Here is a 25,727-nt window from a genome sequence, read left to right as displayed (position 1 = left end):
CCACCCCAGTTTCGGAATTTTTAAAGGCTTAAAAACAGTATGTGATTGGAAGTTCCTGGTAATTCTCCTTGACACTACTTTTTTTTCCGAATCACACAGATAACAAAGTTTTCTAAAGATGTTTTTCTTCAACTTTATATATGAAAAAGTGTTATGAAAGGGTTAAACTACCATTTTTAAAACTACCATTTCTCCTCTATTGCCATCGTCTCCTCCCACAAAAAAAAAATCCCAGACCATTCACGGGCCACTCGAAAAATCCTTTCTTGAACTCTGTTGCCACCAAAAGAAAAACACTGATACAAGGGTTACTTATATTCCCTGGTTCCAAGTCCCTAGACGAGATATCTCTTTTGGCCCGCGAATTTGTCTAAAGGGCAGAGCTGAAACCACGTCCACAACCCGCCGCCAAACCAAGGAGGAGGGGTGAAAGTCAAGCAGCCTGCCTATAGACCTCTTGCTTGCCCATCAAGTCCGCTTTATCTCCGTACTGGTTAAGGTTTCACTTTAACCCGCCTCCACCACTCACCTGATTAGATGTTTATGAGTCAAAAGGCGGGGTCATAGGGTGTCTAGTGTTCATTAGTTGACACATACGCCTGTCAACGGTGTTCCGCCCTCTGTCTCAGGGAGCTTGCTCTTTAATGGCTCCACAACTTGTCCATCTTCAAGGTTTTTTGCCTTCTATTGGTGTGCAATCCGTCCTGTTCGTCCTCGTTGGTGACTGCCCTGAATGGGTCCTACCTTTCTCCAGAGGATTGGCGGGTGAGTGCACACATCGCCCACCCTCAACGGTGGGCGGGCAATCATGCTATTGGTTGGGGCCCCCGCCCTGGACAAGGAGGAGGGGTAGGAGGAGGGGTAGGAGGGTTTGGTTGAGCTGCAGCTGTTTGTCTGTTCGACACAGGCTTGGGCCGGACGGAGGAGACAGAACCCCAGGTACAGGCTAGTGGAAGCCCAGAAGGGCACGGGAGGAGGCGCCAGGGAAATAAGGGCGGCCTGGCCTGGAACGATGGCGGGCCTGGGCCTAAACGAAGTGATAGAGTGGCCTACTGGCGAGTGGAGAAGGGGGCCGGATCCCGGCAGGCCCAATGGGGGAGCCGAGGAGGGGGCCGGGCGGGCTGGGAGGCTGAAGTTGGCGAGTGGGGGGGGGGGCGGCTGGGAGCTGGCGGCGGCGGGCCCGGGGGCCGAGCGCGCAGGCCCGAGGCTGGTGTGAGGTGGGGGCAGGCCTCGTTAAACAGCGCTGAGGGAGGAGCGGACGGGAAGGGACGGGGCCGCGGTGAGGTAAGCCCATTTGCCGGGAGATGAGAGGGGCCAGCCTGACGCCTGGGGTCCTCAGCATAACCAAGGTAGTAGGGTCTCTCTCGAGCTGTCTAACTGGAAGGACCTGAGAAGCATTCTTAGTTGGTTAAGAGGCATTATGTTCCGAGAAAGTGGCTATTGTAAAAAGAATTTAGGGATCCCTGAGTTGAGCCAAGATTGGATTCAGGGAGGGAGAACTGACGTGAATGAAGGTTTTTCATTGTCACAAGAGTAAAGTTGGGAAAGAGAAGCAGGGCCCGACAATTTAATTAACCTACTAGAAACGCTGAAGCTGTACCAAAGGCTCTGGAACTTGGGAATGAAGAAGACAAAAGCGTTCTTATTTTATGTCATTGTTGGCTACTCCAAACTCAGGTTTTATGCTTTTATTTGCCCTTATTAGCTAGTTTAGACAGCACACTATTTAGTTCTTATTTAGTTCTACAGTCTATGCCCTTTGAAAAAGCGAAGTTGCCTGGAGGGAATAGTTTGTGTATATCTTTCCCATTTAGTTATGAGGGTTAGGATGGATATTTGTATCTCCGACCTAAAGGAGGGTACCAGCGATTTCATTATCTGCATTGGAAAGGAACTTTGAGAACCTTAACCCTCAAGGAGTTTTTTGATCACAGATAGTGAAACTTGGGTTAAACTTAGGTAGTGAAGTTAGGTGAAAACAAGCCTGAAGATAAGAGCTTTTACCACTGAGGACAGCATTTGGGGAAGAAATTCCATTCCAGACAGTTGGCATCACATCTTGTTCTTTGTCTCTTTCTTCAGGAACCCAGGTTTCTTTGATGAAGTTAGGTCAGACAATGAATATTTGGGGTAAGGGATGAATAGAGAAAAGGAAGATGGATTATTAAGGTAGAGGAGTTTGCGCATCCTTAAATATTTTTAACAATCTACTGACCTCTTTAGCCCCCTAAAGATTGGCGTCTGCTGGATTTCTTCCTTTTCCCCTTCAATTATACCAGTGTGTTTTATCGTTATATTTCAGTTGTATTACAAAGTACATGTGTATGTTAAAATACTCAAACTCTGTAAGTTGAAAAAGAACCAATCCCACTGTCTTTATGTTGGGATCTAGTCAGTAACAGTCGGTTTTCAAACTACATAGCAGTATAAATAGTGTCAGTCTTCCCACAGATGCATACCTCAATCTTTTTCTTATTCAGGAAGGTCAGAGATAAGAGACAGATGAGACTAATCTTGCTTTTCTTTGGGAGATGTGCCATCAAGTGATTGTGTTTTCATATTCCAGCCAAATTCCTGTGTCATTCCCCTCTAGGGTCATACTTACTCCATGATTGTGCTCCTTAGACAGTTTGTTTTGTCTTACTCTTTTTATCAATCTAGGCAAAAAGCTATCCTTTGGTTACTTATCCTCTTAAATGCATAAATATACCAGTTGTGCTCTTGGTATTCTAGGAAATGTCCAAATTGAGGGACCAAACATTTTTCCCTTTTAAGGGCCAGAAAGAAATAATTAAGGTGGATCATTTTGCTTTGGACACTTCTTGGTATGTGGTGGGGTAGTCTGTCCACACTTGCGCTGCTAACCCGAAGATTAGGTCTCTCTGGCTGTTGGAATCCACCTGCTTCTGGGGAAAAAGATGAGCAGTCTCCTGTGCAGTTTATAACCACAGAAACCCAAAGAAGAGTCAGCTATGAGTTGGTTCAGACTCAGTGGCAATGAGAGAGACCAAAGTAAGGAATTTGAGTCCTCTGTCTTCTGGTCATGGTCTTCATGTTCAGATGATATGTTCCTTCCATATCCCAGAAAATTATGATTTTCCCAAGGAACTTCTGTGTCAGATCTTTCTGTAGTCATTTTAGAAACCACCAGGTTTCTCTGGGTTTAAAATTAATTTTCCTCAAACTCAGAGACTAGCTAGAGCATTTTATAAGCCACATAAGTCATGCCATCATGTGTGCCCTTGACTGAATTTTTGGAAATAGATTGCCAGGCCTTTCTTCTAAGGTATCACTACATGAATTCAACCCTCTAACCTTTCAGTTAGCTGTGGCAGATAACTGTTGGCACCACGCAGGGACATTTCATACTATAAATGGAATTTGTTCTTCCTGTTTTTAGACTCAGATATATCTAGCCTTTGTACAGTGCCCATCAACCTCAGTCTTGTCCCCCATGTTCTTTTATTTTCTTAACTTGTTAAGCCAGGAATAGAAAAAAATTATGTAAGTATAGATTGGTTTGTTCTGTTTTTTAACCCTCTCTAATCTTTGCCATTTCCTATACCCTAGTGTTATTCTGTCCCTTTCTTCTGTACATCCCCTCTTAATAAAATCTACATTAAAGAAAATATCAAGAAGTAGCAAGAAAATCAAAAGACAAATTTCCTTGGGAAAATCTGCTGTCAGGGACCTCTCCATAGTATTGAGGAGCAATGATGTCAGTCTGGAGACTAAGGTGTGCCTGATCCAGGCCGTGGTCTTCCAGTTGCTTGCTATGCATCAGAAAATAGGTCAATAAAATGATTAGGGATGATAGAATTGATGCTTTTGTGTTATGGTGTTAATGAGTATTGAATATACCATAGCTGCTAGGAGAACAAACAGGTTTGCTTGGAGAGGGTAAAACCAGGCTGCTCCTTGGAAGCAAGTATTCTGAAGCTCCATCTGACATACTTTGGGCATGTTACAAGGAAGGACTGGTCCTTGGAGAGAGATATCATGCTTGGGAGGATGGAGGGACAACGCAGAGAGAATGACCCTGGACGAGATGGATTGATTCAGTGACTGAGAAATGGAGGTGGGTGTATCGAAGCTGATGAGGTGGGCACAACATAAAGCAGGGTTCAGAGCTGTTGTACAGAGTCACTACGATTCATTTGACTAAATGGCGTTTAACAACTACAAGATGTCTGTGACAACAGTCACAGTATTAATTCTTCCAGGAGATTTTTGCTTTTCTAAGATAATACACAGGTTTGGCGTTATGCACATGACACAACCCTGCTTGCTGAAACTGAGAAGGACCTGAAGCACTTGCTGCAGAAGGTCAAGGACTGCAGCCTTCAATATGGATTGAGGCTCAATATCAAGAAAACAGAAATTCTCACCAATGGGCCAATTGGCAACATCATGATAGATGGTGAAGAGATTGAGATTGTTAACAGCTTTAGTTTGCTTGGCTTCACAATCAACACTCTTGGCACCAACAGCCAGGAAATTAAAAGATGTATTGCAAAAAAAAAGATGTATTGCAATGGGAAAGTCTGCTGTTAGAGACCTCGCCAAAGTACTGAAGAACAATGATGTCACTCTGGAGACTAAGGTACGCCTGATACAAACAGTGATCTTTGCAATCACTTGCTATGCGTCAGAGAGCTGGACAGTCATTAGGGCTGACAGAAGGAGAATTGATGCCTTTGAGCTGTGGTGTTGGAGAAGAGTATTGAATATATCATGGACTGCTAAGAAAACAGACAGGTTCGTCCTAGAGAGAGAGTTCAACCGGGCTGTTCTTGGAGGCAAGGATTTTGAGGCTTCATCTGTCATACTTTGGACATGTTGCAAGGCAAGACCAGTCCTTGGAGAGCAACACCATGCTTGGGAGTGTGGAGGGACCACAGAGGAGAGGAGACCCTCTATGAGGTGGATTGATTCAGTGACTGGGGTAATTGAGGTAGGTGTGTCAGAGACAGTGAGATTGGCACAGGATAAAACAGGTTTTAGGGCTGTTGTACATAGGGTCACTATGAGTCACAGGCAACTCAACGGCACATAACAGCAACAACTCAAGTTTGGAGTTATCAATACAGAATTTCATAGATCAGGAGTTGCAAAAAAAAATACTTGGGAAAAGAGGACCTTCCTCCATTATCTTTGAAGTTATACCTCATCTATTCTCACTCTTAACTTTGTCTAGGTTCAGGGATTACTCTATCATAGTTTGCTTGTTTATGTGTATTATACATTTGCCTTCCAACATAGTGTAAGAAAATCAAGTATATAGTCAACTATGATAAGGAAATTCTCTGATTAGGTTGAAAAGTAACCAAAGTGTGAGATATGGATTCAGAATCAAGAAAATGCATCAGGCTTCTGGGAGGAAAGATACTATAAAACCTTACATGTTACAGTCCCACTTTCCAAGGGTTTCTAGGAAAGATTTAGTCATTGACTGAACAGTAACCAAGAATAAGGAACCACCTAGGAAGCCGACTGTGATGGTTTCTGACTATAGCTTTTTGGGGGGGAGAGGGGAGCTTCAGTATCTTCACGTTCTGTAGTCATGAATTTTTATTTTTTTTTAACTTAGGTTTCTTAAGTTCACAAAGCTTTTTGACTAGTCAGCATGAGCTGAAAGTGAAGGAAACGTGTTTTTAGCCACAGTTTTCTTAGCGATAGTGTAGGAGGGTCACTTATTGGGTGTGATTAAGCCATCTGAGGCATAGTAACAGGAAAAGCAGTTAGCCCATGTGAGTTGCAACAGTACCTTGTTGATTGGATTCCAAGGGGGCCTGCCATCCAAGGGAGAGGATTAGTGTCTGGGGCCTATAGAATGGGATATAAATCTGTCCTGATGGCCTGGATGAGAGAAGCAAGCAGGATTGTTTTGACTTTAATTATTTTAAACATTTAATGAGTGCCTATTAGGGACCATGCTGTGCTCTGGAAATTCAAGATTATTGGCAAATACTCCAATCCTGCTTTTTTTTTTAGATATTTGCAAGTTTAGCAAAAAAGTTACAGACAACTTACATAATGTGGTAAGTGCTTTGATATAGTCTTTTTAAAAAAATATTTTTCATTTGCTTTTGTTAAGAATATACCCAGCTGACTATACTATACCAGTTCAGCAATTTCCACATACGTAGTCAGTAACATTGCTTATATTCTTTCTTTTCTTCCCCCTGCACCCATTATTTTTTGTGTGTGTACCATCAAATCGGATCTGACTGGTACAGGAGGAGATTGCCTTTCTCCAGCAGAGCATCTAGTGGATTTGAACCATGTATCTCTGGGATTGCAGTGCAGCTTCTGGCCACTAGAGCTCCTTTGATTATATTCTTTTTTTTTTTTTTAAACCAAAACAAACCATATTTATTTTCTTGACAGTCCATGGGATATTTAGTCCTCTTCTCCAACACTGTAACTGAAAAAAAGGCATTGATTCTTCTTCTGCCACCTTAATTCATTGTCCCATTCTTTTTTTTTCTTCTATATTTTATTAATTTTCATAAACATTTACAGAGATTTTGGGTTTCCATTCATTCATTGTTGCACTATTCTCTCTACCCTCCTCCCAGTTTGTTCTTGTCCAAATGCCACAGTGCTTGTCAAAGCCAGTTCTGATTAATCTTCTTTGTCAGTGTGTCCTTTGCCATTCCCTATCACTCCTCCCTGAGAGAGACTTCACCCTGAGTCATAAGGAAAAGGGGATGGCGTATTCTCTTAGCTACTTCCTGCTGAAAAGGGACGCTGTGGGTTTCAGGGTGAAGATCTTCTCTCACTACTCTAAAGGGCCCCTTTGGCAGTAGGAAACACATAGACTATTATGGAGATTGATTTTGGAATTTAGATGCACTCTTATTGATTGTGCTTGGCCGTACATGTTCATATCCTTGAAGATGTATCATGGGGGTGTTGCAACCTAGAAGACACAAATTTGACTAACAAGTTATAAGTACATGAGTCCAGAAATTATGGAAAAGTAAAAGAAAAGATTCTTTCATTGTTTTACAAACCCTCCCCCAGGTCCCCTCCACCATGTAGCCCTCGCTCTAGTCTCCTGTGATGACAGAAATACCTAGTTATATATCTCTTTTAAACAGTTTTCTCCCTCCTCTGTTTCAGTGCAGTATACATTATTGAACCCATCTTACTCAGTCTCTCCCCAACCCCAAGGACAGTCCCATTCTACAACAGTGGCATCATGTAATATTTGTCCTTTTGTGACTGGGATATTTCACTCAGCGTAATGTTCTCCAGAGTCAACCATTTTGAATAATATTGCATGAGTTCCTTGTTTTTTAATGCAGCATAGTATTCCATTGTGCGAATATACCACAGCTTCTCTAGCCATTCGTTTGTTGATGGGCACTTAGGTTGTTTCCAACTCCTTGCTATTGTGAACAAAGCTGCAATAAACATGGGTGTGCATATATCTGCTTGGATGTCAGCTATGGTGTCTTCAGGGTATATTCCCAGTAGTGGAATTGCTGGGTCAAATGGTATCTCTATTTGCAACTTTTTGAGAAAGCGCCATACTGCTTTCCACAGGGGTTGCACCATTTTACACTCCCACCAACAGTGAATCAGGGTTCCAGTTTCTCCACAACCTCGCCAGCATTTGTTGCTTGCTGTTCTGTTAAATTTTGCTATTTTTGACTGGGGTGAAATGATATCTCATAGTTGTTTTATGATTATATTCTTAAAGTTGTGTGTAGTCATTCTCAACTTCCTTTTATAAATTATTCTTTCCTCATTAATGTAAACTCACTGTCCCAGAGTTTCCTATCTGATTTTACAGTTCTTAAGAGAGCACAATGAATGAGGCAGACATCCTTTTACTAGTTAAGCTAAGGTACTGCTTGGTTTAAAGAAGACATAAGGAGATATTTCTAGTTTAAGGTTTAAAGATTATTTTAGGGCAGTTGTTCTTTTGGGAGATTCTTCTGTCCTCCATGACTCAAAGAGAACTGTATTCCATGAGAATTTGAGCTTCTTTCTGTATTTCCCCGTTTGGATCAGGTTTCTTGTATACAATAGAAATAACAACGTTGTGGATGGAGTTCCAAAAGAGGCAGTGATGAATTCTGCTGAGGTGATAGGGTAATTATACAAGATTCACAAAGAAGGTGGTATTTGAAATTAACCTTAAAACATAACTAGACATTCTCTAGGCAGACAGTAGGGAAGAACATTTCAATCTTTCCTATGTTGGTAATGGAATATTTCTATTACTCTCCTGATAACAAGATTCATATGCTTTCTGCCTCTTGGAAAACTGTATAAGGAAAACAGTGAAAGAAGAGGAGGACTTGTTTAAACTACTGATTCATTGGATCAGCATAGTTAAGTAGTGAAACTCAGTTCAAAATGTTTGGAGTCTGAAAAAAATTGGAGGGAGCACTGGTGGATTACTGGTGAGGAGTTGTGCTGCAAGCCTAAAGGCACACTGTTCAAACCTACAAATTGCAATCTCTTGTGCAATTTACTGCCTCTGAAAACCATGAAGGGCCAGCCATGTTTTGGTACTTAACAACAAAATTGGAGAGAAATTAAAGGTTTTACTGTTTTTTCTTCACTACGAAGTGCTAATCCTAAGGCCTATTGAATCCAAAGATTACCTCTTAACTCTGTTATCACCCTCAGATTGCTATAGTTTGAGCTATTTTGGCAGGGTTAGGCAAAGATCTTTTAGCGAGGCAGTAATGACAATCTTTCTATCAGACTGATAGGAGAGTAGGCTTCAGTCCAGGATGGCCTGAATTTTTGTAATTTGTTTATAATCCCAAAGCAAGAATTTACATAAACGGAATGGAGGTTGAAACTATCTAGCCTAACTCCATTCCCCTGCCCTGGCCCCCTCTTCAGAGTTTGGAATCTCTTCCTTGCTTAAGATGTTTGTTGCTTTCAAGTTAGTGCCTGCTTATGGTGACACCTGTGTGTTAGTACTGTACTCTATATAGAGTTTTCAAAGCTATGAACATTTGGAAACAGTTTGTCAGGCCTGTTTTAAGTGACTCCTTTGGGTTGGGTACACTTGAACTACGAATCATTTGCCTACTGTCAAGCACCTAATCAATTATTTGTAACCTGCAAGGGCTTTTAAAAATTGCAATGGTATAAAAGCAAGAGTAGCTCAGCAGGAATCCTGTGTGGTAGCTGGTTATACAGTAATGCCTGAAAAGTTGATTAATTTTATGTGCTTTAGTTTCCTTGCCTGTAACATAAAGAGACTGACTAGATGACCCCTTAACTGTCTTTTATTAAGCTAACTGACCTTATTGGTTGTCTTTTGGGACAAAGCTAGACTTCAGTGGCAATTCACTGAGACTTTTACCTCTGTTTATTGATAATAGACTTTTGGAGGCTTCATCTGAATTTGGCATAATTAAAAAGTAAAAGGAGGCCTTAAAGAGTGGAGTCTTAACATGGAAATTGGCAGGCTTAGAAATTTCCTGTCATGCCCACTTTCTGGTGCTACTTGGAGAGCTGTCTACACTTCCACTATTTAGATTGGCTAATGCAATGATCAATCAGTCCTCAAACTCCCTAGTTAATAGATCCTTTGATAAGATGTTCATGTGGAGCTATACTTCTCATTTTGTTTTCTTTTAAAAGAAGTTGAATTTCTGAGGTGAGTGGGAAGAATAACCTGCTCATTACCTCCCCCCTCTCTTTTTTTTTTTAACCTAATTGTCATCACACCACTTGACTGATTTCTTTTTGACTGTGAATGGGTCATTTGCCCATTGCCAACTCTTAGCAAAATTCACACAAGCACAAAAGTGAACTGGAGAAATCAGTTGATCTTTTAAGAGTCTAGCTATTGTATAAGAAATGTGATAACACTCATAAAAATGTTGGTATTAGAAAGCAAATCATAGAAATAGACAGCCTATCAATTATTGTGAACAAAAATGGTAGGAAATATTCTTGAAGTTACAGATTGGGGTGGGAGGTAGATTTTTCTAAACCAGTAGGTACTAATCTCTGACAATCCAAGGTTGCTTAGTAGCAAATAAGTTTGAAGACTATATCTGGGCTCTGGCTTGACTTCTGTCTTTGGCAGTTAGCCACAAGGTCTTTGCAGCCTGAATATGTCTGTGACTCTTGCCTGTCTTCATACTCCCACAGCCTCCTGCAGTTTTCTCATGCCTTGTGTGGTGTATTTGGCCATGAGAATTTAGTCCATTCTAACTCTCATGATTGCATATTTAGAGAACAACAGTGAGGCTTACTTTTCTGCCCTTTGGAACACAGGCTTTGAACAGTTAAAAATGTGAGAAATAAGTTGAAGAAACTTGTACCTTTCCTGTTGTTTCTTGAGAGTGTAGGGTATATATCACCTAAAGGTAACTTGATCAGTTTATTAATCTGTGTCATTTCCCCCATTATATCATCTGTTTTGTGCTTAGAGTTATGATCAAATTTTATCCTCTTTTCCTATGAGACAAAGTATATATGAAGCAACGTCTGCATTTTTTAAAAAAATAATCTTAACATGCTCAGAAGCCCAAAGAGAATAAGATTTCTTAAATACTCCTAGGATCTTGTCAGTGAATTAAAATTCTACTCTTTGCTACTGTCAATTATTTATTCCCCCACAGGAAGATCCTTCTAGAGAAGGAAGCTGGGGTTCTGAAAGGCAAAGGGAGTGTGATGTTAAGGTTACAGTGGCAAAGTAGAGGACAGAAATCAGGCTTGCCTGATTCCAAACTTCTCACTACTGTGTGGAACTGCTGGCACTTCTCCCATTCATCATTGCTCTAGAACTTTAGGAATAAAGCTAGGGATCCCTGTGACTCCTTAAGAGATGTAATCATTTCTCATCTTAATTTCCTCCAGAAGTACTCTAGTTTGTCTTCTATAAGTTGACAAGGGATTCAATTTCCTCCCTTTCTTGCTAGCCCAGATTTCAGTGTCCAGCCTCTCCAAAGCAAAACAGGTTTAATAAACTTTTTTTAAAACCATGATTCATAGTTAAGGAAAGAGAAGGAAAAAAATTTTAAATATATTTAAAATTCAGTGTATATGCATACACAGACAAGTAAAGAAAATGTCATAAAATGATTCTTAACTGTTGTAAACATACCTGGTAATTTTTAAAAAAATTTTTTTTTTATTTTACTGCTACTGAGCCACCAAATTATTACAAGGTCACCACTGCTTTATGTTAGGGAACTCTGCTGGCTTGGTGGTAAGGAATTGTCCTGCTCACCTAATGCTAATGGTACATAGTTTGAATGCACTATTTGAATGTGTGTGTGTGTGTGTGTGTGTGTGTGTGTTTAGCTCTTCACTTTTTACTTATTTATTTTCATTCCCCACTCTGTTGGGACTAAGATGGGCATTCTCCTCTCATGTTTCTACAGCCTCTGAAAACTTGGTGGAGGGTCATCCATGGGTTGATTCTGACTCAACAGTATAAACCAACAAATAGTTGTTTTGCATTGGAGAACTCTAATGGCTTAATAGTATGATTTTGTTGCCAACCCAAAGGCAGGCAGTTCAAATCCACTAACTGCTCTGCTGGAGATGGTGAGCAGTTTCCTTTCATACATTTTACCACTTTAGAAAATGAGCTAGAAGGTAAGCTATGAGTCAGTTCTGACTTTTTTTTTTTTTTGCTTAACCCAAAAATTTTATTTTTTTATTTCTTTACTCTTAGTCATAGACTTTATGGCACATAACAACTGCTTTATAGAAGGATATCTAGTGGTACAGAGTGATTAAGTGCTTGGCTGCTAACTGAAAAGTTGATAGTTAGAATCTACCTGTCCCATAATAGTCTATGTGTTTCCTACTGCCAAAGGGGCCCTTTAGAGTAGTGAGAGAAGATCTTCACCCTGAAACCCACAGCGTCCCTTTTCAGCAGGAAGTAGCTAAGAGAATACGCCATCCCCTTTTCCTTATGACTCAGGGTGAAGTCGCTCTCAGGGAGGAGTGATCCGGCAAAGGACACACTGACAAAGAAGATTAATCAGAATTGGCTTTGACAAGCACTGTGGCATTTGAACAAGAACAAACTGGGAGAAGGGTAGAGAGAATAGTGCAACAATGAATGAATGGAAACCCAAAATCTCTGTAAATGTTTATGAAAATTAATAAAATATAATTATAGAAAGAAAAAAAAAGAATCTACCTGTCACTCTGTAGGAAGAAGATGTTACAGTCTACTTCTATAAAGATTAGGTAACCTTGGACACCCTGTGGGGCAGATAGACTTTGTCCTGTAGAGTCACTATGACTTTTGGTATCAACTCACTTAAGGGTTTTTTGGTATTGCCTTACAACATACAATGTGTAAAACAGTGCTCTAAAATTTTAAGGATGAAGATATAAAGTACTGTGAACAGTGGATAAAAAAATCAATTAATACTGACTCGTATATATTGGCTCCACAGTCAGCACTCTTTGCACCATCAGCCAGGAAAGTAAAAGAAGAATTGCATTAGGAAAGTCTGCTGTCAGAGACCTTTACAAAGTACTGAAGAGCAGTGATGTAAGTTTGGAGACTAAGATGTGCCTGATACATGCCATGGTCTTTGCAATCACTTTCTGTGCATCAGAGAGCTGGACAGTGACTAGGGATGAAAGGAGAATTGATGCCTTTGAGCTGTGGTATTGGAGAAGAGTACTGAATACATCATGGAATGCTAGAACAAACAGGTTCGTCCTGGAGAGAGTTCCTTGGAGGCAAGGATTCTGAAGCTTTGTCTGACATGTTACATTTAGACATGTTACAAGGCGAGACCAATCCTTGGAGAGAGACATCATGCTTGGGAGTGTGGAGGGACAGCGCAAGAGAGGAAGACCCTCAGGGAGCTCTGGTGGCCTAGTGGCAAGAAGCTGCATTGCAGTCCCAGAGGCACGCAGTTCAAATCCACCAGATGCTCTGCTGGAAAAGGAGGGACAATCTCCTGTACCAGTCAGACCCGATTTGACGGTACACGCACACAAAATAATAAGATTAAAAAAAAGAGAGAGAGGAAGACCCTCAATAAAATGGATTGATTCAGTGACTTGGGGTAATGGGAGTGTTGGAAACAGATTGGCACAGGATAGAGCAGGGTATAGTGCTATTGTACATAGAGTTGACACATAACAACATAGTAGTTCTCAGAATTTTGTCCTTCCTGGACTAATTCAAAATATAAATTCTGGGGTTTTAATTTTTCCAAGGAAGGATGTTTGGAAAACAAAATACTACCTATCAACAAAAACTAAAAAAAAAAATGTGACTTATAAAATGATATTTAAAAATCTATTTCAGGGAGAAGTTAAATTTTATAAAATTTTAAAATTTGGATATTTAACATACTGTCCTCAAATCTTACTCATCTAAAAGCTAACCTCTGTTAACAAGAAGTTGTGTATCCTGCCATACTTTTTCCTATGCAGACTTTTGTATTATAGAAATAGAATCCGACCATATGTTTGTTCTACAAGGGATAGTGAAAATGTCATCCCACATATTTTGGACTTGTTAGCAGAGGCTGTTCCTTGAAAGGGATATCATGCTTGGAAAACTGCAGGATAAGCAAAAAAAGGGAAGGCCTTTAACAGGATAATTTAATAGTGTTTGTGACAGTAGACTCAAATGTGTCAAGGATGGATGATAAGGATGGTACAGACTAGGACTGGAGTTTTTTTTTTCTATAATTATATTTTATTAATTTTCATAAACATTTACAGAGATTTTGGGTTTCCATTCATTCATTGTTGCACTATTCTCTCTACCCTCCTCCCAGTTTGTTCTTGTCCAAATGCCACAGTGCTTGTCAAAGCCAGTTCTGATTAATCTTCTTTGTCAGTGTGTCCTTTGCCATTCCCTATCACTCCTCCCTGAGAGAGACTTCTCCCTGAGTCATAAGGAAAAGGGGACGGTGTATTCTCTTAGCTATTTCCTGCTGAAAAGGGACACTGTGGGTTTCAGGGTGAAGATCTTCTCTCACTTGGAGTTCTGATCTTTTGTTCATAGCGTCTCTCTGAGATGTACTCGATTTGGTGGTGCTTAACAATAACAAAAAATATGTCTTAGATGATTTTCCATGCAATATGTATGAATTTATTCAATAGGATTGATGCTAAGAGAATAAGAAGTTAGAAATCTCATAATAAAGCATAATCTTAAATTGAATAGCTTTATGAAAAACTTGTTACATTGTCTTTATTTTTCATTATAGACAAATGAGAAGTTCCTCACTAAAACGGCATGTTTATCTATAGATTCTTAGGACTTAGTGGTCCAGGAGACTCCAGAATAACCAGTAGGATCAAAAAGATTAATTTGTCAAAGTCCTCTTGTAACCTAGTCTGTTTTGGGACTTTGAGTTCTCTTTATTTCTGTTAATTTCCTGTCCACATTCCCTTTTTTTTCCTCTCTCTCTGCCTCTTTCATTGTTAAGAAAGAAATGGAACACATAAATATTGACATACTAGGTATTGGCGAAATGAGATGGCTTGGCATGGGACATTTTGAATCAGATGAACATATGATTTACTCTGCTGGGGATGAAAAGGTGAGGAAAAATGGGGTTGGTTTCATAAGTAAAGTTATTTCTAGATCTATCCTGAAATACAATGTGGTGAGTGACAGGATAATATCCATACGCATACAAGGAAGTCCAGTGAATACCACTATCATTCAAATATAGGCACCAAGAACTAAAGCCAAAGAGGAGGAAATAGACCAACTTTTGCAGTCAGAAATTGATCAAACATGCAGTCAGGATGCATTGATAATAATGGGCGACTGATACGCAAAGGTTGGGAACAGGTAAGAAGGATTAGTACCTGGAAAACACGAGCTTGTTGAGAGAAATGAGGCTGGAGATGGAATGATAGAGTTCTGCACATTCAGTGATTTATTCATTGCAAATACCTTTTATAAGAAACATAAACACAGGCTATACACATGGATTTCACCTGATGGCGTGCATAGGAATCAAATAGATTACATTTGTGGAAAGATTCTGGAGAAGCTCAGTATCAGCAGTGAAAACCAGGCTGGGTGCTGATTGTGAGCCAGACCACCAACTACTAATGTGCAAGTTCAAACTGAAGTTGAGGAAAATTAAATCAAGTCCACAGGAACCAAAATTTGACCTTAAGTCTATCCCACTCGAATTTCAAAACCATCTCAGGAACAGGTTTGAGGCTGTGAGCACCAATGAGCATAGACCAAATTAGCTCTGGGAGGATATCAAGAAAATCGTCCATGAAGAGTGCAAAAGATCATTACAAAGGCTGAAAGAGAAGAAAAGACCAAGATGGATGTCAGATGAGACTCTTGAGTATTGCATTAGAGCACCGAGAAGCCAAAGCTAAAGGGAGAAACCAAGAAATCAAAGAGCTGAACAGAAAATTTCAAAAGGCAGCCTGGGACGACAAAGCAAGATACTAAAATGAAATGTGCAGAGAGCTGGAGTTAAAATTAAAAGGGCCGAACTCACTCAGCGTTTCTTAAGCTGAAGGATCTGAAAAACAAATTCAAGCCACTGGTGGCAATACTTAAGGATACTTTGGGTAAAATGTTAAATGATCCAGGAAGTATCAAGAGAAGATGGAAGGAGTGCACAGAGTCACTGTATCAGACGGAATTGGCTGACACAGAAGAATTTAATGAAATAACATATGAGCAAGAGCCTATGGTGATGAAGGAGGAAGTTCAAGTTGCTCTGAAGGAATTGGCAAAAAACAAGGCTCCAGGAGTTGATGGCATACCAGTTGACATATTTCAACAGACAGACACTGCCCTGGATGTACTCATTAAATTGTGCCAAGAAATCTGGAGGACAGCCAGCTGGCCCACTGACTGGAAAAGATCAGTATTTGTTCCTATTCCAAAAAAGGTGACCCAACAGAGTGTGGGAATTATCAAACAGTATCATTAATATCACATGCAGGCAAGATTCTGCTGGAAATTGTCCAAAAACATTTGGAGCAATATGTCAACAGAGAACTGCTAGATGTGCAGGCTGGATTTAAAAGAGGTTGTGGTACTAGGGATACTATAGCTAATGTAAGATGGATCTTGGCAGAAAGCAAAGAATACCAGAAGAATGTCTTTTCTGCTTCATTGATTATGCAAAGGCTTTTGACTGTGTGGATCACAGCAAGCTGTGGCTGACTCTGAGAAGAATGGGAATCCCAGAACATTTGATTGTGCTAATGCAAAACCTATAGTTGGACCAAGAGGCAGTTGTCAGAACAGAGTAGGGAGACACTAGATGATTCAAAATCAAGAACGGGCTCTGTCAGGCATGTATTCTGTCTCCATACCTTTTCAATCTGTATGCAGAACAGATCATCCGAGATGCTGGGCTGTATGAGGAGAAATGTGTCATCAGGATTGGTGGAAGAGTCATCAACAACCTGCGTTATGCAGATGACACAACCCTGCTTGCTGAAACTGAGGTCAAGGATTGCAGCCTCCTATATGGATTGAAGCTTAACATCAAGAAAACAAAGATTCTCACCACTGGGCCAATTGGCAGCATCAGTATGGATGGTGAAGAGATGGAGATAGATAACAGTTTTAGTTTACTTGGCTCCACAGTCAACACTCTTGGTACCAGCAGCCAGGAAATCAAGAGACTAATTGCATTGGGAAATTCAGCTGTGAGGGACCTCTCGAGTACTGAAGTGCAACGACATCAGGCTGAAGACTAAGGTGCACCTGATCCGGGCTATAGTCTTCGCAATTACGTGCTATGCGTCAGTTGACAGTGAATAGGGATGATAGAAAGAGAATTGATGCCTTTGAGCTGTGGTACTGGAGAAGAGTGTTGAATATACCATGGACTGCTAGGAGAACAAACAGGTTTGTCCTGGAGAGAGTGAAGCCAGAATGCTCCTTGGAGTCAAGGATCCTGAAGCTTTGTCTGACATACTTTGGGCATGTTGCAAGGAGGGACTGGTCCTTGGAGAGGGACATCATATTTGGCAGAGTAGACTGGAGTGGTGGGAATGAGTGCGTTTTGAGATGGCTAGGTTGGTACAGAATAGAACGGCATTTAGAGCTCTTGTACATAGGGTCGCTATGAGTCGCAAGCAACTCGATGGCACATAACAACAACAACAACAACGGCTTTCATATTATAGCTTAGTCTCAAGGACTACTTTAATGAGATACGTAATTTTTTCTGTTTAACAAAGGTTTAAAGAAATGCTCAGAGCCAGTGACGTATTCTTGATGATGTATTAATAATAGCTTAATATTTATCACTTTATGCTTTAAGTTTTCTTCATGTATTATCTCATTTAATCTTCATAGACACTTAAATGTTTATTTCCTCATTTTACAGATGTGGGAAACACAAACAAATTTAGTCACTTACACTAAAGTTACACAGGGAGTAAGTAGAACTGGAAAATACACAACAAATGTAATGGAAAAGTTTTGTGTAAATTATTGGAAACTAATTTTCTCTCTTTTTTTTTCCCTTTTTTTTAAATGTTGTTGTTGTTAGGCACCATCGAGTCACGTATGACTCATAGCGACCCTGTGAACAAAAGATCTGAACCCTGTTCTGTCCTACACCATCCTCACTTCCTGGCACACAAGAGCCTCTTGCATTGGTCACCCTGTCAATCCACCTGGTTGAAGGTCTTGCTTATCTTCACTAATCCTTCATCTTTCCCAACATCATGTTCCTCTCCAAGGACTAGCGCCTCCTAGCAACATGTTCAAAGTATGTAAGGTGAAGCTTCATCATTCTTCCCTCCAAAAAGCACTCTGGCTGCACTGTCTCCAAGACATATCTGTTCGTTCTCTTGGCCATCCATGGAATGTTCAGTGCTCTTCTCCAACACCACAGCTCAAAGGCATCAATTCTTTTTCTGTCCTCTTTTATTGTCCATGTCTTTGATGCATGGCTAGTAATCAGAAAGACTATGGCCTTAATCAGATGTACCTTATTCCTCAATAATTTGCAAAGGTCCCTAACTGCAGATTTTCCCAGTGCAGTGTGTCTCCTTATATCCTGACTGCTCATACCAAGGGTGTTAATTGTGGATTCAAGCAAGATGAAGCTGTTGACAGTTTGAATCTCCTCTCCATCTATCATGAAATTGTTTAAAATGAACTGGAATGCATGAATATCGACATACTAGGCATTAGTGAAATGCAGTGGACTGCTCATACCAAGGGTGTTAATTGTGGATTCAAGCAAGATGAAGCTGTTGACAGTTTGAATCTCCTCTCCATCTATCATGAAATTGTTTAAAATGAACTGGAATGCATGAATATCGACATACTAGGCATTAGTGAAATGCAGTGGACATGCTATGGCCACTTTAAATCTGATAATCATATGATACACTCTTCAAGGAATGAAAAACAGGAAGAATGGTGTTGCGTTCATAGTAAAAAAGTCAGTCTCAAGTACTATCCTGAAATAACAGTGTGTGAGTGATAGGATATTATCCATCCATACACATACAAGGAAGACTCGTTAATAAGATTATTTTTCAAATTTATGCTCCTACATCTAGAGCCAAAAAGGAAGAAATTGAGAATTTTTACCAAGTTTTGCAGTCTGAAATTGACCAGGCATGCAGTCAGGATGCATTAATAATAATTGGTGACTGGAATGCAAAAGTAGGAAACGGGGTTTTTTTGTGTTTTACTTGTTTCCCTCCTTAGAAAACTAATTTTCTATGCAAATTTTCACCTAAAGCCTAATTAAAATGTTCATAAAAAGAAAAGAGGAAGGGGAGCTCTGGTGGCCTAGTGGCAAGGAGCTGCAGCTACAATCCCAGAGGTGCACAGTTTGAATCCACCAGATGCTCTGCCGGGGAAGGAGAGACAATCTCTTCCTGTATCAGTCAGATCTGATTTGATGGTACACTCACACAAAAATAATAAAAAAATAAAAAAAGAAAAAGAAAAGAGGAAAACTGGATTCCCACAACCTGTGGTCCTTTACCAAGGAGGATGTTGAGATTTTTAACCCTGATTTGACTTCATGCATTACAGTGACAAAAAGGATATTTCCTTACATACTTCATATGTTGTCTGTAGTGTACCTAGGGAGCTCTGCTGGCATCATGGATATGGAGTTGCAAAGGCAGGTGCTTCAAATCAACCACAGGACTTTAAATGCTCCTCAGGAGAAAGATGAGCAGTGTCCACCCATGTGATTTGAAACCTCTAAAAACATGCTGGAGTGTCAGCTGTGGATTTTTTTTTTGTAGAGTACCTAGGAAGGGTATGTGCCAAGGATGTGTCCTGTCTCCATATCTTTTCAGTCTGTATGTGGAAGAGATTATCCGGGAGACTGGGCTCTGTGAGAAATGTAGTACAGGTTTGGAGGTTGACTCATCAACAGTTTGCCTTATGCAGATGACACACCCTGCTTGCTGAAACTGCGGAGGACCTGAAGCGCTTGCTGCAGAGGGTCAAGGATTGCAGCCTTCAATATGCACTAAAACTCAACATCAAGAAAACAAAGATTTTTAAAAAAAGAAAAGAAAAAAAAAACGTTCTTAGCACTGGGCTGATTGGCAGCATCATGATAGATGGTGAAGAGATTGAGATTTTTAACAGCTTCAGTTTGCTTGGCTCAATAATCAACACTCTCAGCCAGGAAATTTAAAGATGAATTGCACTGGGAAAGTCTGCTGTCAGAGACCTCTCCAAAGTACTGAAGATCAACAGTGTCAGTCTGGTGACTAAGGTGCGCCTAAAACAGGCCATGGTCTTTGCAGTTACTAGCTATGCATTGGAAAGGTGGACAGTGACTAGGGATGATAGAAGGAGAATTGATGCCTCTGAGCTGTGGTGCTGGAAAAGAGCATTGAATATTCCATGCACTGCTAGGAGAACAAACAAGTTCTTCCTAAAGAGGGTGAAGGCAGGCTGCTCCTTGGAGGCAAGAATTCTGAAGCTTCGTGTGACGTATTTTGGACATGTTACAAAGTGGGATCAGTCCTTGTCAAGAGAGATGTCATGCTTGTGAGGGTGGAGGGACAGCGCAGGATAGGAAGACCATCTATGAGATGAATTGATTTTAGTGACTGGGGTAGTGAGGGTAGGTGTGTCAGAGACAATATGATTGACACAGGATAGAGCAGTATTTAGGGCTGTTGTACGTAGGGTCTCTATGAGTCTCCGGCAACTTGATGGCACATAACAACCTAACATCAACATTTTAAAAAGATTGATTTGAACAAGACTTCACTTGTGATAACTAAGCAATACTTAAGTTTTGGAGAGAGATTTTACATGCTAACTCCTTGTCATTTCTCCCTTACTTAGAGTCAAGATGATGAGAGATTCAGGTGTGGATAATTAGAGCCTCAAGGTCCCATCTTCTGCTTGTCTTTATCTTTACCCCCCACCCCCAGAAGCTTTCTAAGCCCTCTTAGAAGACAGAACGTTGATGTAGCTTATTCTTTCAAATACTTATTATTACTTGAAGACATTATCCCAATACTATCCTCTGGAAAGTCCTACATGTGTTTGGAAAGTACACCTCTCTCTGCCTCTAATTTCAAGGCCTGTATCTCTTAGGCCTTTTTGGTGCCAAAAGCAATCTAATCCCTAGGCACTAGGAAAACAACTGCAAATTAAGAGTAGGTTAAGTTTACTATTAGATTTGATACACTTGCAGATTTGTAAAGTTGGCAAAAGCAAATTGAAAAAGTTGGTACTAAAAAAAAAAAGTTAGTACTGAATATAAACTATTAGTTGTGTTTTCCTCTTTACCACATAGGTCAAGATTTCAACCAGATTAAAGTATGGGTAGGTTTTCTGACTATAGAACCCTGGTTAGATCTTCAGAAATGCCTTGTCAGGAGGACTGGTCATGTAGGGTGGATATAGAGCCAAACACTGCACATCAGCTTTTGGGAGTAGTGACTCTTAAACCACTTCACAATCCTAGAGTAAATTTCTCATTTTGATAGTTGGGCTGTTACTGGAGACCCAGAGAACTTGTCAGTGGATTTAGATTCTCTTTAGGCTAACTAAAATTTAATTAATTTGCTGTGATTAGCAAGTTTTGAAGACTTGATCAGAATTAATGGGGAGTTAAAAACCTTTCTCCCTTAGTTTTTAGTCTCTCCATTTCAGTTTTTTTAGCAGTTAGAGATGATGCGTTAGAGCAAATTATGTCAGATAAAGTTATTTTACTGTTCCTGTTGAGTAAAGCTACCTGGAACCCTCCCAAAGGTATAACTTTTCAGTGGTAGATGATTATTGTTATGTGCCTTAGCGTCAACTACAACTCACAGCTATCCTGTGAACAATGGCTCTGAACCTTGCTCCATCCTTAGCTGACCTCACCATCTCTGACACACTTGACCCCATTGCCACAGTCACTGTATTAATCAGCCTCATCCAGGGTCAAGAGCTATATCCTCCAGAGTAAGGAAATAGATTCTGTCCTTTTCCCAAGATGTTCCTAGAGCTGCAGTGGAGACCCTGTGTCTAATTCTACCTATTTTTTTCTTGCAGGACTACTGAAATCTGGAAACCCCCCTCCCCTCCCCCTTCCCCCTTCTGCCGCTTTGTGGCATCCCCTTCCCTCTACCCTTCCCCACTCTACTAACCTGGCCATGACTAGCAGAAGCACAGCCAGGCCCAATAGGCAGCCTCAGGCCAGCAAAATATGCCAGTTCAAGTTGGTCCTGCTGGGAGAATCTGCAGTGGGGAAGTCTAGCCTGGTATTACGTTTTGTCAAAGGGCAGTTCCATGAGTACCAGGAGAGTACCATTGGAGGTGAGTCCCTCAAGGAAAGAAATGGTTCAGTGTTCAAGAAGGCTTTTGCAGAGAAGTCTATTGAGCTGACCACTTGAGCCTCATTCTTTTCCCCAGGAATGGAAACTCTATAAAAAAAACTTTTAAAAATTAACTGTAATGACAAAAAGAGCAAGTATATATATATGTTCATCTTCTTTCTAAAGAAAAAGAAATTAGTCTTTGTGTACCAAGAAAAGCCCTGATTTTTCATGTTGGTCTTTCTCCTCCCACTATTAACCATTTCAATCTTAGGGAGATTCTGTTGACTATCTTGAACAGGGTTGGTTTAGAGCAGTATTCATCATCAATAGTGTACAGCAGAATCACCTAGGGAACATTTATAAAATATGCATGCTTGGAACCTGCTCTAGATTGATTGTTGTGTATAGGAGGTGGGAAGTTAGTAGCAGCAGTGGTATAAGCAAAGTGGCAGGTAGATGTGTGTGCTTGGAAATGCTGTTTAAGTGATTCTAATGCAAATCTCTGATAAAATAGAAGCTGGAACCAAGCACAAGATATAAATGGCATTTTTTACCTAGTCTGCTGTCTTCTCCCTGCAACCACTACAAAATAAGGTGCTAATTCAATAAGGAATCTTTGAATTCTTAAATCATTCTCTCCTTTTACTGATCACATTGAAAATAGGATATTCCTGGACCTCCAGAAGGTGCTAAGAGCAGCAGACATAGAACTTTATAATAGTAAACCTGCCATCAAGCTTTAACATTTTCTAGTTAGTTGCTTCTGAAGCTTTTCTCTCTGTTATTTGCCTATTTTGGTTAGAAGTAGAATGACTAGCTGAAGTGCCAGTTCTCTTGATCGGTGATAAATTACAATGTTTCACCATTCCTTGGCCAGAGAGACTATTGGCAGAAAGAACCTAGCTAAGGACAATCTTCACCTGGTTCCAGGACCTATATATGAAAAGGAGAATGTGAAAATCTTTTCCTATAGCTAAGTAGTTTGGGTGATAACTGGCCTTAGACTGAGTGGAAGTATTTTTTTTAATTAATTTTAATGAACATTTAACAGAGATTGTGGATTTCTATTCATTCATTGTTGCACTTTTCTCCCTGCCCCCCCACCCCCTCTCTTCTCTTTGAAAAGTAAAAGAAAAATTCCTTCATTGGTATACAATCCTCCTGCCCCCACCCAGGGTACACTCCATTATGGAACCTTCATTCTGGACTCTTATTTTAAACTGTTCTCTCCTCATCCATTTCAATGTAGTATACATAATTTATCCAGTTTTTCTCAGTCTTACCCCAACCCTGATGTCAGCCCTATTCTACAACAGTGGCAGTATGCAGTGTTTGTCCTTTTGTGACTGAGATATTTCAGCATAATATCCTCCAGGGTCACCTATTTTGAATAATATTGCATGAGTTCCTTGTTTTTCAATGCAGTGTAGTATTCCATTTTGTGAATATACCGCAGCTTCTCTATCCATTCGTTTGTTGATGGGCACTTTGGTTGTTTCCATCTCCTTGCTATTATGAACAAAGCCACGATAAACATGGGTGTGCATATATCTGCTTGGATGGCGATTATGGTCTCTTTAGGGTATATTCCCAGTAGTAGAATTACTGGGTCAAATGGTATCTCTGTTTGCAACTTTTTGAGAAAGCACCATAGCCTTCCACAGTGGTTTCACCATTTTACACTCCCACCAACAGGAATAAGGGTTCCAGTCTCTCCTCAACCTCGCCAGCATTTGTTGCTTGCTGTTCTGTTAAATTTTTCTAGTCTTACCGGAGTGAGATGATACCTTATAGTTGTCTTTGAGTGGGAGTATTTTTGACAATTTCTTAGATGTTCCCATTCGTCCAGTGGCTTATAACTTCTTCCCTTCCATTCTCTCCTCCATAGCGGCCTTCCTTACCCAGTCCGTTTGTCTAGATGATACAACAGTCAAGTTTGAAATCTGGGACACAGCTGGGCAGGAGCGATACCATAGTTTGGCCCCTATGTACTACAGGGGGGCCCAAGCAGCAATTGTGGTTTATGACATTACCAATCAGGTAAGTGAGCTGAATTCTTGCCCTTATGAGAATTAATTTGGAGGAGAGAAAATAGGTTCTTGAAAAAGCAAAATGAGAGTACAAATTTTGTTTTCAAGTGCTGAGAAGAAAATGAATCAGAAACTGCTGATTTCAGAGAGGAACAACCTGCTAGAAGGTGAATGTATGTTGACACTGGATTTTGAAGAAGATGGATGTGAATTAAACCTATGCTCTTCCTCATGTTTTCCTAGGAAACTTTTGCCCGGGCGAAGACATGGGTGAAGGAACTACAACGACAGGCCAGTCCTAGTATTGTTATTGCCCTGGCAGGAAACAAAGCTGACCTGGCCAACAAGCGCATGGTGGAGTATGAAGTAAGATGGCCCATAAGAGTCCCTCTCTAATACACTGTTTCTGTGATTAGGGCCTCTTTTAAACTGCCCTTTTTGAAGTGAAACATCCATTGTCTCATTTCTCAGTTCAGGCCCAAGTTAAATACAACAACATTGTGACCTTAATGACAGCCATGATATTTCTAAGAAGTCAGAAGAAAATTCTAGAACTAGGTGATGGGGAATATCAACTGTAGGAGAACCAATTTGAAACAAAAAGGAACAGTTGACTTTAAGGACAGTGACTATTTAAGGGTCAGAATCTCTGTTGCCCATAATGTGTAAGATTCCTGATCTGCTTGTTGTACTGAGTACTCCACAGTCTGACTTCACTATGCAAAAGTCATCAAAATATGGTCCAGGTTCATATCTGGTTCAGAGGAAAAGTTAAGGGCTGTTCTATGGAGTGGAAAGGAAATTATTGTTCCCACCCTACATTCTGTGCACCACTAACCTCATCCTTTACAGGAGGCCCAAGCATATGCAGATGACAACAGCTTATTGTTTATGGAGACTTCAGCCAAGACAGCTATGAACGTGAATGATCTCTTCCTGGCAATAGGTAAGATCAGAAAAGACTCAGTGATCTTGTCTTTTTCCCTTGCCTCTAAACAGGATTATAGTTAACCTAAGTCACATGATAGGTGGGAATGTTTGTAGTTGTAAAAACTTTAGGTATAGAAATACCTTAATTTTCCATTGTGATATACAACATCTATCATTTGACTGCAGTTTTAGCCCCTTAGTCTTCAGTGTTTTTTGAACCCCTGCCCCTTCAGAACATTGTTTTAATCTTTTGATTTTTCCCATTTTAATCTTCTTCCCCCAACCAATAATTGCCTTTCATGAGGTTGTAGAGATAATGAGTAAAGTATATCATACTTTGTTCCCTTTTCTTTCTTCTCTAGCTAAGAAGTTGCCAAAGAGTGAACCCCAGAATCTGGGGGGTGCAGCAGGCCGAAGCCGGGGTGTGGATCTCCATGAGCAGTCTCAGCAGAACAAGAGCCAGTGTTGTAGCAACTGAGGGGGTGGCTAGCAGCAAACAAGTATGGAGCTAGCATGAGAGCTAAGAGATAACCTCCATCCCTACCCCTTAGAACACAGCCCCTACAGTAACAGCACACTGAGCCCTGGCTCCCAAGGGCTGCCTCCTGACAGCTCTGTCATGGCACTTTTTAATGCTTCAGCAACCAACACCAGGCAGCTGTTGGCCAGTGGCCTCCTACCCCCTACCCTGGGGTTTGGGGGTCAGATTCCCCTGGGACTTAACTTCCAAAACGAACTTTCTTCACTTTATATTATAGGTGTAAAACAGTGACCTACTTATTTTTCCTCTTCATCCCCAGTGTTCCCATTTTTCAAAAAAAAACACTTTTGTCTCCTCTCCCTTCCCTCCTTCCCCCATCTGCTTTGGCCAGTCCCTGTTCTTGATCCCCTTTTTCTCCTCTTCCCCAGGATGGAGAAGGTGGTGAACCCAGGAACTGAGGAAGGAAGTTGCCAGTTCAGTCACATTAAGGGCCCTGGGGAAGAGTAAGGCTCACAGCAGGAGGGAGTAAGGAAACATTTCCTTTTGTTTTTTGT

At 40.6% G+C, this 25,727-nt stretch overlaps 1 protein-coding gene across 2 annotated transcripts; it reads left to right on the top strand.

The window, feature by feature from the left end:
- The first annotated feature begins 881 nt into the window (after positions 1–881).
- Positions 882–25,484, top strand: RAB5B (RAB5B, member RAS oncogene family). 2 transcript variants are annotated; one of them, XM_006897645.1, is made up of 6 exons: positions 882–939; positions 21,467–21,730; positions 23,621–23,772; positions 24,006–24,128; positions 24,615–24,708; positions 25,055–25,484. In XM_006897645.1, exons 2-6 carry the CDS (start codon positions 21,568–21,570, stop codon positions 25,168–25,170), a joined length of 648 nt encoding a protein of 215 aa, XP_006897707.1. In that variant the 5' UTR covers positions 882–939; positions 21,467–21,567; the 3' UTR covers positions 25,171–25,484. The 2 variants fall into 2 exon arrangements, with proteins under 2 accessions (XP_006897707.1, XP_006897706.1); XM_006897644.1 differs by lacking the exons at positions 882–939; positions 24,006–24,128 and having other exon boundaries at positions 21,568–21,730; positions 25,055–25,170.
- Positions 25,485–25,727: the final 243 nt, after the last annotated feature.

The sequence above is a fragment of the Elephantulus edwardii genome, unplaced genomic scaffold (assembly GCF_000299155.1).
Source record: "Elephantulus edwardii isolate Elephantulus edwardi_28Jun2011 unplaced genomic scaffold, EleEdw1.0 scaffold00212, whole genome shotgun sequence".
Lineage (NCBI taxonomy): Eukaryota > Metazoa > Chordata > Mammalia > Macroscelidea > Macroscelididae > Elephantulus > Elephantulus edwardii.
The sequence above is the reverse complement of the archived record's forward strand: the minus strand, read 5'-3'. Positions and strand labels throughout refer to the sequence as shown.

What these genes read in the sequence shown, in the direction of transcription:
- RAB5B (XM_006897645.1), top strand. Translation starts at nt 21,568, where the DNA reads ATGACTAGCAGAAGCACAGCCAGGCCCAATAGGCAGCCTCAGGCCAGC. An exon ending in CCAGGAGAGTACCATTGGAG is followed by an intron (nt 21,731 to 23,620) that starts GTGAGTCCCTCA and finishes TCTCCTCCATAG; the next exon opens with CGGCCTTCCTTACCCAGTCC. An exon ending in TTTATGACATTACCAATCAG is followed by an intron (nt 23,773 to 24,005) that starts GTAAGTGAGCTG and finishes ATGTTTTCCTAG; the next exon opens with GAAACTTTTGCCCGGGCGAA.